The sequence below is a fragment of the Thalassophryne amazonica genome, chromosome 6, assembly GCF_902500255.1.
Source record: "Thalassophryne amazonica chromosome 6, fThaAma1.1, whole genome shotgun sequence".
Classification (NCBI taxonomy): domain Eukaryota; kingdom Metazoa; phylum Chordata; class Actinopteri; order Batrachoidiformes; family Batrachoididae; genus Thalassophryne; species Thalassophryne amazonica.
Window position 1 is genome coordinate 4,781,340 of NC_047108.1, and position 13,334 is coordinate 4,794,673.

Below are 13,334 nucleotides of genomic sequence, written 5' to 3' on the forward strand. Positions count from 1 at the left end.
GTGCTCTGACATGCACTGTCAACTATGGGACCTTATATGTAGACAGGTGTGTGTCTTTTCAAATTATGTCCAATCAACAACATTTACCCCAGGTGGACTCCAATTAAGTTGTAGAAACATCTCAAGGATGATCAGTGGAAACAGGATGCACCTGAGCTCAATTTTGAGCTTCAGGCAAAGGTTGTGAATACTTGTGTACATGTGATTTCTCAGCTTTTTTATTTGTAATAAATTTCAAACATCTAAAAAACAAACAAAACAAAACATACCCTTTTCACATTGTCAGTATTATACTGTGTGTAGAATTTTGAGGGGAAAAAAAAGAAGTGTATCCATTTTGGATTAAGGCTGTAACATAACAAAACTTGAAAAAAGTGCAGCACTGTGAATACTTTCTGGATGTACTGTAGTTGTGCTTCCTAGCAGATCAACCTGAGCTATGTACAGGTCTTTGGAAACTGGCACTCTGCTCAGATAAGAAGAAAATACCATCCATCCATCCATCCATCCATCCATTTTCGTCCGCTTTATCCGAAGTCGGGTCGCGGGGGCAGCAGCTCAAGCAAAGCCGCCCAGACCTCCCGATCCACACACACCTCCCCCAGCTCCTCCGGGGGAACCCCAAGGTGTTCCCAAGCCAGCCGAGAGATGTAATCCCTCCAGCGTGTCCTGGATCTTCCCCGGGGCAAATACCAACAGCACAAAATGACACTTAAAATACCTACAAATTTGGATACACCATGAGTGAATCACAAATACTTTTTACACATTTTTGGAAAGAAATTATTGTGTCCAATATATTCAGAAAAACTTTTGAAAAGCCTTACAATTAGGTCAAATTCCCCACAGACTAAAGTTAACACACCTGTGTCCATGCAGTCAGGAGTTACGAGACGACAGAATTGTATTTTGTCATCACATATAAAGACTGCATACTAACAGTAATGTGACATCATGAAAAAACCCCACCAGAGCTCTGCAAATGGAAATATAAGCAGTGAAGCGCTGTGCAAACACACCTGCTCCTTCGTGATGAACCTGGCATCGTCAACGTGAACAATCTTTGCATCATGGTTAACAGCCGCCACTGCAATTGAGTCTTCATCAACCTCTGAGGCCACGTATTTCTCCACTTTGAAGCCAAGGTCCTTCAGCACCAGATAGCCTAGAAAGAAACAGACCACAAAGCTTCTTTTATGCCACAGGTACTTTTTTTTGTGGTAACAATTAAGTAAAGCTGCGAGAGATGAAAAACGTGCAGAGCACAGAGTCAGAATCACAACCCCAATTCCAATGAAGTTGGGACGTTGTGTAAAATGTAAATAAAAACTGAATACAATGATTTGCAAATCCTCTTCAACATATATTCAATTGAATACACCAGAAAGAAGAGATATTTAATGTTCAAACTGATAAATTGTTTTTATGCAAATATTTACTCATTTTGAAATAGATGCCTGCAACACGTTTCAAAAAAGCTGGGACAGTGGTATGTTTACTACTGTGTTACATCACCTTCTAACAACACTCAATAGGCATTTGGGAACTGAGGACACTCATGATTGGGTATAAAAGGACCATCCCCAAAAGTCTCAGCCGTTCACAAGCAAAGATGGGGCGAGGATCACCACTTTGAACAACTGCGCAAAAAATAGTCCAACAGTTTAGAACAATGTTTCTCAATGTTCAATGCAAGGAATTTAGGGATTCCATCATCTACAGTCCATAATATAATCATAACATTCAGAGAATCTGGAGAACTTTCTACACGTAAGCAGCAAGGCCCAAAACCAACATTGAATGCCCGTGACCTTCGATCCCTCAGGCGGCACTGCATTAAAAACCAACATCATTGTGTAAAGGATCTTACTGCGTGGGTCAGGAACACTTCACTGGCTTCGTAGTAAAAGAGTGCGGATAGACTGGCCTGCCTACAGTCCAGACCTGTCGCCCACTGAAAATGTGTGGCACATTTTGAAGGGCAAAATACGATAACGGAAACCCCAGACTGTTGAACAACTGATGTCGTACATCAAGCAAGAATGGGAAAGAATTCCACCTACAAAGCTTCAACAATTAGTGTCCTCAGTTCCCAAATGCTTATTGAGTGTTGTTAGAAGGAAAGGTGATGTAACACAGTGGTAAACATACCACTGTCCCAACTTTTTTGAAATGTGTTGCAGGCATCCATTTCAAAATGAGCAAATATTTGCACAAAAACAATAAAGTTTATCAGTTTGAACATTAAATATCTTGTCTTTGTGGTGTATTCAATTGAATATAGGTTGAAGAGGATTTGCAAATCACTGTATTCTGTTTTTATTTACATTTTACACAAAGTCCCAACTTCACAACTTCTGGAATTGGGGTTGTAAAAAAGAATTACGAGTAAAGCCACCTTGACATTTGCATGAATTTTATCCCTGCATCGACACACATTCTATATGCCAATGAGTAAACTTGTTGTAAACTGTGCGTGGCTATGTGCCAGTGCGCAAAGAATTTTATAGCGCAGCATAAAGCGGGACAAACTGGCACGGTGACTTGTGTGGCAGTGCGGGGATGATACATGGAAGTCTCAAGGTGCCTTAACTTATTACATTTCAGGGCAGATCTGGACAATGAGCAGAGCTATTTTATAACAGTATAACTTTGTTATCAAGCTAACCTACTATCATAACATTTCTGAATTGTTAATGTGTTCCAAGTTATTACAGTGGCACATTGGCAAATGAATTGAAGTGGCCCCCCAAAAAAAAACAAAAAACAAAAAAGGAAACCAAATCCTCTTGGAAGAAATCAATGAAACAAGTTTTAAGAGGAAAACAGATTCCCAACAGGACTACAGAATGACCCAACTTATAGAATAACCAGATCCTGGAGCTTGCTATAGTTTGCCTCAGACCACTAATAAAATGATGATGAGCCCAAAATAAAATCACATTGTTATTATTATCACTTACTTAAACAAGCACATACAAACCATGCTGAGCAATACGACACATCGACTGCCAGACTGAGTGAAGATAGCATGAGGTACGATGGGTGGTTGTGCAAAAACAAATAAATAAATAAATCCAAGATGGCAGAATACACGCCGAGACAGGTGTATTTCTGTATAAATCTTACATGTTTAGCACTTTTCTCTTATATTTTGTAAAGGTTATTGAGAAACAGACACTCTTAAATACAAAAACCCTGTTCCTGTCACGAGATAATGCCTCTGAGGTGACTTAAGAGTAGGGATGATATTGATAAGATTTTATCGATATCGATGCCATTATCAATTCCATTCATCGATCCGATTCCTTATCGATTCCCTTGCCAATACCTCTTGTGAATTTTCTGTGTACTAAAAGTAGGCTTTACAGGTTTTCTATGTCAACAACATTTTAAATTGGTCACTGTATCCTTGATCTCTGGACATAAATAAAAATAAATAAAATATGTATTTTTTGTCAAATGCATTTCCTTTCAGACATTTTGGCATGAATGTCTCTCCGTACCTCTGAGCTGAGCTTCGCCAGCTGCTGCACGTCAGCGCAGGATGTCTCATTTTGGGAGGAAAAAAATGTTTTGATCGACTACAGTTTGTTTGTATTACAACATTTGGAAAGAGGTGTCAATTGATTTAAACGGCGTTTCGCTAAAAGTTATAAATTCCGACTGGACTCTATCGTTCTAACTTGACTCGGCAGAGAGCCGTGCAGCGTTTGGAGCTGTGTGAACAGAACGGAGGACGATTCTCGTTTCTTTCTCGCAACAAGACAGGAGTCCCAGTTAGTAACTTTAATCCACACAAAAGTGACTCAAGATTGACATTTTCAGGAATGAAAGTGGTGAAAAAGAAAAAAGCTGTAATCCAAAATTACCCCCCAACACCACCCGCATGAAAATGTTTGAATTCTAGAAGCTCTGAAATGCAATCTGGGACTATTCCAGACAATAAACTGCAGTGAGTGTAGCATCCATTTTGGTTAGAAAAAAAACAACTTTCCTTATTCATATTCATTCCAGTAGTATTCTGTTCTTACCAGGATGCAGCAGTTTTCTAGTTTGGCAGATAGTTCTGGAGGAAATCACTGAAGAAATTAACAAAATGAAAATATGGTTTGACCGAAACAAATTAAACTTAAAACAGGGATGAAGTGGAGGTGTAAGAGTCACTAGGTGTTCACAGGAAACAGTTATTTATTTCTACATTTATTTATTTATTTATGTTCATTGCTATAGTTGGTTTTATCTTTTCTGTGTTTTGTTTTAGGCAAAGGCTATATGCCCAACCGTTGGGCAGATAAATATAATGTCTTACCTTATTCGCCCAACCGTTAGGCAGATAAGTCATATATTGAACATTACATGCACAACCGTTGGGCAGATAAATATAATGTCTTATCTTATTCGCCCAACCGTGATCGTGTATTTGACACGTTTTGTGCATCTAACGTTTTTTAGACCACTTTTTAAGGCTCTATTGCAGCGTATGTTTGACACATTTAATGGCGCCGTCTTTAATTACTGCGAAAACACCGCAGTGGATCAAAACAAACAAACTTCATAAGCATTTTGAATGGAAGCCTGTTAACAATGAGAAAACAGTTTTTGAACAAAATGCTGCTTGTTGGCTGTAAGATGGTGTTAGTTTGACACTGTTCCCTGGGTGTGATGAGCCAAACAGAACCACTTTAGACCACAGTTCCTCCGCAGGGCTGCAAACCCTCTCACAGCTGGCGAAAAAATATCCGCCTTTATTCCCTCCCGCATTGAAACTGGAAGTGAGCTTACAAGCACGCTCACTGGTCGGTTGTGGATGGGCGTATATGCTCGCAAACTCCGTTTTGTTTTATCAGGGTCTTTTTGTCTCTTTCTCTAAAACGTATTGTAGCATTATTGGTTATTATTACTATTGCTGTTGTTGTTGCTATTATTACTATTAATAAATTAAAAAAAAAAAAAAAAAAATTACAATTTGTAATACATTTGACTCTTTTATGACAACAAATGCTGAGCCATTATTATACAGAAAACAAATGCACACAAACGTGCTGAGATATGAACAGCTTAATACTAACTTTAACATTGAAAACGCCATAGACATGCTAACGCATTAGCATCGGTCCCATTTTTAAGTTATAAAATACATCTATCAACGGTTTCAGAAGACCATAACAGGTTGATTTAACATAAAAAAGGTAAATATTACTCACAGACATATGTTCTTTAGGGTTTTAGTGGGGAAAAATTAAGATAAAGTGAAATAAAACAAAGAACCAATGAAGCAGCAGATCGAAGCAATGCTTCATTGATTCAAGGTTCAAAGCAAAGCCGCGCCGCAGAAACGGTTGATTACAGAGCCGCTGCAGGGTCTGCAATGAATGTAGAGACATGATCATTTTCCTGACAAACACCTACAAAAACAACGACCACTCTGAAGGACCGATATGGGAATCGTTAAGCAAAAAGTCTATTGATGTTGATGGATTGAATAATTTCTTAACGATACCCGAAAAGAACCGGTTCCTGATACCCATCCCTACTTACGAGACACCTTACCAAGCTTACTAGCAATACAGCAGCATGTAACATGTTTTACTGAAATAAATCAATTGAACTATGGTTCCATCAAACACCCAGGAGATGTGGCAGTGGTTGCTGCTAACTGGGGTGTAGCAACACTTATCAGTGTGACAATTACACTGTATAAAAAAAAGAAGAAAAAACCTCAGTTCCAGGGCATAACAATATAGTGGGCGGATAATGAAATTATCGCCCCGCTATATACTACCATACAGGGGTGAAAGCAAGCCGGCGCAGTCCAGAACTACGTATTGGAAAAAGATTGACAGCCGGTGCGTAGTTGACGCATCTACTATCAGTATGTCATCTGAAACATGTTGTTCTTCTTATCGAATGTTTGTAAGTCCTCCTGAAATCCTAAAGTGTCCGTGTGGTGATTTTGATCTGTACGTGTCAGACGTTAACACCTGACTGTTATTCACGGTCACTGTCGGAGTTTGGCAGGAGGACGTTTGGTGCCAAAAAAATCTCCCAAATACAATGTGTGGCTCTTTCACAGTATTGTGTACTTTTATTCCAACATCACAGAACGCAGCGCTTCATTTTCTCCCCATTAGATCACGGACTGTGCATTGTTAGCGGTGACTACACTGGAACAAATGGTAAGATTCCTACAAAATTCTAAAGATTTTTGTGGTTGGTTTACAACCCTGGCAAAAATTATGGAATCACCGGCCTCGGAGGATGTTCATTCAGTTGTTTAATTTTGTAGAAAAAAAGCAGATCACAGACATGACACAAAACTAAAGTCATTTCAAATGGCAACTTTCTGGCTTTAAGAAACACTATAAGAAATCCAGAAAAAAAGATTGTGGCAGTCAGTAACGGTTACTTTTTTAGACCAAGCAGAGGAAAAAAATATGGAATCACTCAATTCTGAGGAAAAAATTATGGAATCACCCTGTAAATTTTCATCCGCAAAATTAACACCTGCATCATATCAGATCTGCTTGTTAGTCTGCATCTAAAAAGGAGTGATCACACCTTGGAGAGCTGTTGCACCAAGTGGACTGACATGAATCATGGCTCCAACACGAGAGATGTCAATTGAAACAAAGGAGAGGATTATCAAACTCTTAAAAGAGGGTAAATCATCACGCAATGTTGCAAAAGATGTTGGTTGTTCACAGTCAGCTGTGTCTAAACTCTGGACCAAATACAAACAACATGGGAAGGTTGTTAAAGGCAAACATACTGGTAGACCAAGGAAGACATCAAAGTGTCAAGACAGAAAACTTAAAGCAATATGTCTCAAAAATCGAAAAATGTACAACAAAACAAATGAGGAACGAATGGGAGGAAACTGGAGTCAACGTCTGTGACCGAACTGTAAGAAACCGCCTAAAGGAAATGGGATTTACATACAGAAAAGCTAAACGAAAGCCATCATTAACACCTAAACAGAAAAAAACAAGGTTACAATGGGCTAAAGAAAAGCAATCGTGGACTGTGGATGACTGGATGAAAGTCATATTCAGTGATGAATCTCGAATCTGCATTGGGCAAGGTGATGATGCTGGAACTTTTGTTTGGTGCCGTTCCAATGAGATTTATAAAGATGACTGCCTGAAGACAACATGTTAATTTCCACAGTCATTGATGATATGGGGCTGCATGTCAGGTAAAGGCACTGGGGAGATGGCTGTCATTACATCATCAATAAATGCACAAGTTTACGTTGATATTTTGGACACTTTTCTGATGTTTAAGGATGATGAAATCATTTTTCAAGAAGATAATGCATCTTGCCATAGAGCAAAAACTGTGAAAACATTCCTTGCAAAAAGACACATAGGGTCAATTTCATGACATAGGGTTAATGTCAACGAGCAGATGTGATTTGATGCAGGTGTTAGTTTTGGGGATGGAAATTTACAGGGTGATTCCATAATTTATTCCTCAGAATTGAGTGAGTCCATATTTTTGTCCTCTGCTTGGTCTAAAAAAGTAAAGTTACTGACTGCCACAAACTTTTTTCTTGATTTCTTATAGTGTTTCTTAAAGCCAGAAAGTTGCCATTTGAAATGACTTTAGTTTTGTGTCATGTCTGTGATCTGCTTTTTTTCTACAAAATTAAACAACAGAATGAACATCCTCCGAGGCCGGTGATTCCATAATTTTTGCCAGAGGTTGTACATGCCGTCACCTGTTATATTAGACAGCCTAACTGTGACTATTTTTAGATGTTTCAGGGGCAAAAACAGGGAAGACAAAAACGTAAAACACTATAAAAAAAAGTGAAGTCAACTTAAAAATGTAACAACAAGCTGCAAACGGTTAAGTTTTCTAAACGTCAGGCCTGGTAGTTGTGCTGACTGAGCTTCACAGAAGAGGAGGTTAAGTTGACTCAACTTTGTAATACAACTAGAAACTCAGCTTTGGTTCAGATAGAAATGATCTTTAGAATGATCCTGTGGTGACCCTTCAACTTGTGGCTCAGGGTCACCACAGGATCCGAAGTGGATCTGCATGTTCATTTGGCACAGGTTTTACACCGGGATGCCTTGATTGACGCAACTCCATATTACATGGAAAGGGGTGGGGTTGAAACCAGGAACATTCTAAACTAGACCAAGCACACTTAACCACTTGGTCACCACCCCAAACTACATCATTTTACAACCTATTTTTACCCGAGGCCATCAAATATGGCCTTTGGGTATTACAAAGACTTTATGCCCGCCCGTGCTCAGCGTAAGTCCAGTCCTATTACCACCACAGTCTTCGAATTCACATGGAACATTCTTGGGACACAGACCTTGGACAAGTTCAGATGGCTAACCTTGACATATTTTATGAGGCGTTTTAAGAGGTTAAAGTCACGTCCTGTTTCATTCTGTTCCTTTTTTTTTTTTTAAGGGGTGGGGGTGCCGGCCAATCAGAATCAAGTGGCACTGTGTGTAAATATAATCTCTGACATATATTATGTAAAAGCGAGTGAGAAATAAACTCTTCTAAAACTGAAAATGCTGTTTTTATAACCTGATAACACCTCTGGAGTGATTTACAAGACATTTCGCGGACGTTAGCGTGCATGCTAACCTCTGCTAACTCAAAGCTAACTTCCACTCTTGTCAAAAGCCCATGTACGAGGTCTGTCCGAAAAGTAACGGACCTTTTTATTTTTTTCAAAAACTATATGGATTTGAATCATGTGCGCTTGCATCAGCCAAGCTTGAACCTTCGTGCACATGTGTGAGTTTTTTCACGCCTGTCGGATGCATCATTCGCCTGTGGGCAGGCTTTGAGTGAACAATGGTCCAGCCCCCTCATCGGATTTTCATTGTCAGGGAAATGGCAGAGCGACTGTCGCTTTGCTCCATGAAATTTTTTTCAGAAACTGTTAGAGACAGCCAGTTGGAAACCATTCGAAAGATTCAGATGGCTTTCGGTGAAGATTCTGTCGGTGTCACATGGATTAAGGAGTGTTAAAACCTTTTTAAAGAGGGTCCACAGCGGCGGAGGGCGCACCGCGCACCGAGTGGCCATCGACAGGCTGGAACGACCAGATAATTTCCAAACTGAACGCTGTGTTGATCCTGGACATCGTGTGACTACCACAGAAATGGCAAGAGAGCTGGACATAGCACTTTTGTGGCACATTCCACTGTTACAGGAGATTTTGTAATGAAAGACATGCGGAGGAATTCGCACGTCGGCACGGAGCCGCTCATGGCGCGCAACAAAAAAAACACCTCCATGTTGGAAACCATTCGGAAGATTCAGACAGCTTTCAATGGCTTTTCAGTTGAGTGACTATCCGAGAAATTGTGTAACAGCTGGACATGCCACAACATGTCCTGTGAGACTTCCAACACGGAGGTGTTTTTTGTTGCACGCCGACGTGCGAATTCCTCCGCACGTCTTTCATTGCAAAATCTCCTGTAACAGTGGAATGTGCCACAAAAGTGCTATGTCCAGCTCTCTTGCCATTTCTGTGGTAGTCACACGATGTCCCGGATCAACACAGCATTCAGTTTAGAAATGATCTGGTTGTTCCAGCCTGTCGATGGCCGCTCGGTGCGCCGCGCGCCCTCCGCCGCTGTGGGCCGTCTTTAAAAAGGTTTTAACACTCCTTAATCCGTGTGACGCCGACAGAATCTTCACCGAAAGCCATCTGAATCTTTCGAATGGTTTCCAACTGGCTGTCTCTAACAGTTTCTGAAAAAAATTTCATGGAGCAAAGCGGCAGTAGCTCAGCCATTTCCCTGACAATAAAAAACCGACGAGGGGGCTGGACCAGTGCTCACTCAAAGCCTGCCCACAGGCGAATGACGCAACCAACAGACGTGAAAAAACTCACGCATGTGCACAAAGGTTCAAGCTTGGCTGATGGAAGCGCACATGATTCAAATCCATATAGTTTTTGAAAAAAATAAAAAAGTCCGTTACTTTTCGGACAGACCTCGTATATACAGTGAGGAAAATAAGTATTTGAACACCCTGCGATTTTGCAAGTTCTCCCACTTAGAAATCATGGAGGGGTCTGAAATTTTCATCTAAGGTGCATGTCCACTGTGAGAGACATAATCTAAAAAAAAAACAAAAAAATCCGGAAATCACAATGTATGAATTTTTAAATGATTTATTTGTATGTTACTGCTGCAAATAAGTATTTGAATACCTGTGAAAATCAATGTTAATATTTGGTACAGTAGCCTTTGTTTGCAATTACAGAGGTCAAACGTTTCCTGTAGTTTTTCACCAGGTTTTCACACACTGTAGCAGGGATTTTGGTCCACTCCTCCATACAGATCTTCTCCAAATCTTTCAGGTTTTGAGTTTCAGCTCCCTCCAAAGATTTTCTATTGAGTTCAGGTCTGGAGACTGGCCAGGCCACTCCGGGATCTTGAAATGCTTCTTACGGAGCCCCCCCTTAGTTGCCCTGGCTGTGTGTTTGGGGTCATTGTCATGCTGAAGACCCAGCCATGACCCATCTTCAGTGCTCTTACTGAGGGAAAGAGGTTGTTTGACAAAATCTCGCAATACATGACCCCATCCATCCTCCGTTCAATACGGTGCAGTCGTCCTGTCCCCTTTGCAGAAGAGCACCCCCAGAGTATGATGTTTCCACCCTCATGCTTCACGGTTGGGATGGTTTTCTTGGGGTTGTTCTCATCCTCTAAACATGGTAAGTGGAGTTGATTCCAAAAAGCTCTATTCTGGTCTCATCTGACCACATGACCTTCTCCCATGCCTCCTCTGGATCATCCAGATGGTCACTGGTGAACTTCAAACGGGCCTGGACATGTGCTGGCTTGAGCAGGGGGACCTTGCTGCCCTGCAGGATTTTAAACCATGACAGCATCATGTGTTACTAATGTAATCTTTGTGACTCTGGTCCCAGCTCTCTTCAGGTCATTGACCAGGTCCTCCTGTGTAGTTCTGAGCTTTCTCAGAATCATCCTTACCCCACAAAGTGACATCTTGCATGGAATCCCAGACCGAGAGACATTGACAGTCATCTTGTGTTTCTTCCACTTTCTAATAAATAATCATAACATTTGTTGTCTTCTACCAAGCTGCTTGCCTGTTGTCCTGTAGTCCATCCCAGCCTTGTGCAGGTCTACAGTTTTGTCCCCTGGTGTCCTTAGACAGCTCTTTGGTCTTGGCTATGGTGGACCGGTTGGAGTGTGATTGATTGAGTGTGTGAACAGGTGTCTTTTATACAGGTAACAAGTTCAAACAGGTGCAATTAATACAGGTAAAGAGTGCAGAATAAGAGGGTTTCTTAAAGAAATATTAACATGTCTGTGTGAGTCAGAATTCTTGCTGGTTGGTAGGGGTTCAAATACTTACTTGCAGCAGTAACATACAAATAAATTATTTTAAAAAATCATACATTAAGATTTCCGGATTTTTTTTTTTTTTTAGATTATGTCTCTCACAGTGGACATGCACCTAAGATGAAAATTTCAGACCCCTCCATGATTTCTAAGTGGGACAACTTGCAAAATTGCAGGGTGTTCAAATACTTATTTTCCTCATTGTATATACACTTTTCATTGGGATACCAATTAAACAACTGCAACTTTTAAAGAAGACAATGCTCATAAGGGCAAGGGCATTTTAGCATTGCATTATTTTTAGCATTTAAGAATGACAAACACAAATTGTTTAACTCAATCCGAGTGTTTATTCCATTTAACTATAATTAAACTATATGCCAGAGTAACTGTTCTAGATTTCTTCATTGTTATCAGTGAGTGCTGACAGTCAAATTGAATCTATTTATAATTATCTTTTTAAGTGCTAACTGTTCATGTGTTAAATTAGGCAGTTATTGAAATTAAAGCAAACAAGTTGTGAGGACTCTGATTTTTTGGGGGGACTACTGTATTTGCACATAAGCCTATTAAAGGTTACCTCTCACAGTAAAATATTTCAAGTCATATGTCAAGTGTTTCAAATTTCTTTTTTGTTCAGACACGTACTAAAATATTGAAATGTTTATTTTTCAAGGATGCCTAACAAGTAATGAACAATATAAAGTGGTAAAGTAATATAGATTGTGACCATACCGGCACAAAATTAAAACCACTTTCACCTATGACTATATACTACATCAGCCCATCTTCCATTCCTGCCAGCCTGCCTTTAGCAAGCTGTTAGAATATCAGCTTTAGAATCCAGCTTATCACCTTATCAGCTTCCATTAAAAGTAATGCTGACCTACCGGGAATGCCAAAGTGAGTGACAATAATGGGCCATAACACACCCTCTAAAATCCACATACTCACCCGTTGCGATACCATCGAACAGTGACAGAACACGCAATGGTTTGCGCTGGCTGGCAGGGATTGATGGATAAACACGATGCGGCTCCTTTATAAAAAAAAAATTAAAAATTAAAAAAGGGAGGGGGAAGGAGTTGGTTAAAATTTTTTTTTTGGGTGGTTTTCACATGGATAGAGCCCTTTTTGTGTATAGGTTTAAGCCCCTTTTAAATCTAGGAAGAGTGAAACAAAGCTAGCATTCATTTAAACCCAAAGTGCATCTGTAAAACTAAGTTGTACACACACACACACACACACACACACACACACACACACACACACACACACACACACACACACACACACACACACACACACACACACACACACAACACACACTATACATAATTCCATAATATGTTAAATTTACAGAATTCAGTCTTTAACATAATGACATATACAATACAAATAATGAATCATCATCATGGCAAATCAGACACTGTGAATTTGTGCATTTATCCACTTTCAACAAATGCACACTGATAACTTACAAACTCCATCCCACTGTTGTTGGCAAATAACTCTTGAACACGAATGCTCCAGTCCTCCCGGGGAAACAGAGAACCATGAGGTTGATGGATTTGACACAAGTAGCAGATCCAGGGATCGATCTCCTTCAATGAATCAAATGTCCCCGGGCCAACGAGGATGTTTAGACAGTCGGCACAGTAAGATCTGCAGAGGAGGCCGGTGCAGAAAAGAGGAAACAGGTGAAAAGAACAAAAATGGAATAGAAGAAAAGTAAAGAAAATTGTTCAAAGGTTGAAAAATCAAAGGTCAGCAAAGAAAAGAAACTAACTTTTATTAGCAGAGTACATCATGACAATCACTGTATGTCACGTTTTACAGCATGTACTGCAGAAATTAGAGGGTTCAATAGTGTGGAAGAAATATTTATGTTTTCATCATGTCTGTAGGGCAGGACATACCAGCTCAGGGTCAATCAATCAATCAATCAATTTTTTTATATAGCGCCAAATC

At 40.0% G+C, this 13,334-nt stretch overlaps 1 protein-coding gene across 1 annotated transcript in view; it reads right to left on the reverse strand.

Moving 5' to 3' along the window:
- Positions 1–13,334, reverse strand: part of LOC117513134 — a 121,002-nt gene that overhangs the window by 22,157 nt on the left and 85,511 nt on the right. The window contains exons 19-21 of the mRNA XM_034173468.1: positions 12,845–13,028; positions 12,318–12,402; positions 1,020–1,165 (exon numbers count right to left, since the gene is read on the reverse strand). Coding sequence (XP_034029359.1) covers positions 1,020–1,165; positions 12,318–12,402; positions 12,845–13,028 — 415 coding nt within the window. The remainder of the gene's footprint in view (positions 1–1,019; positions 1,166–12,317; positions 12,403–12,844; positions 13,029–13,334) is intronic.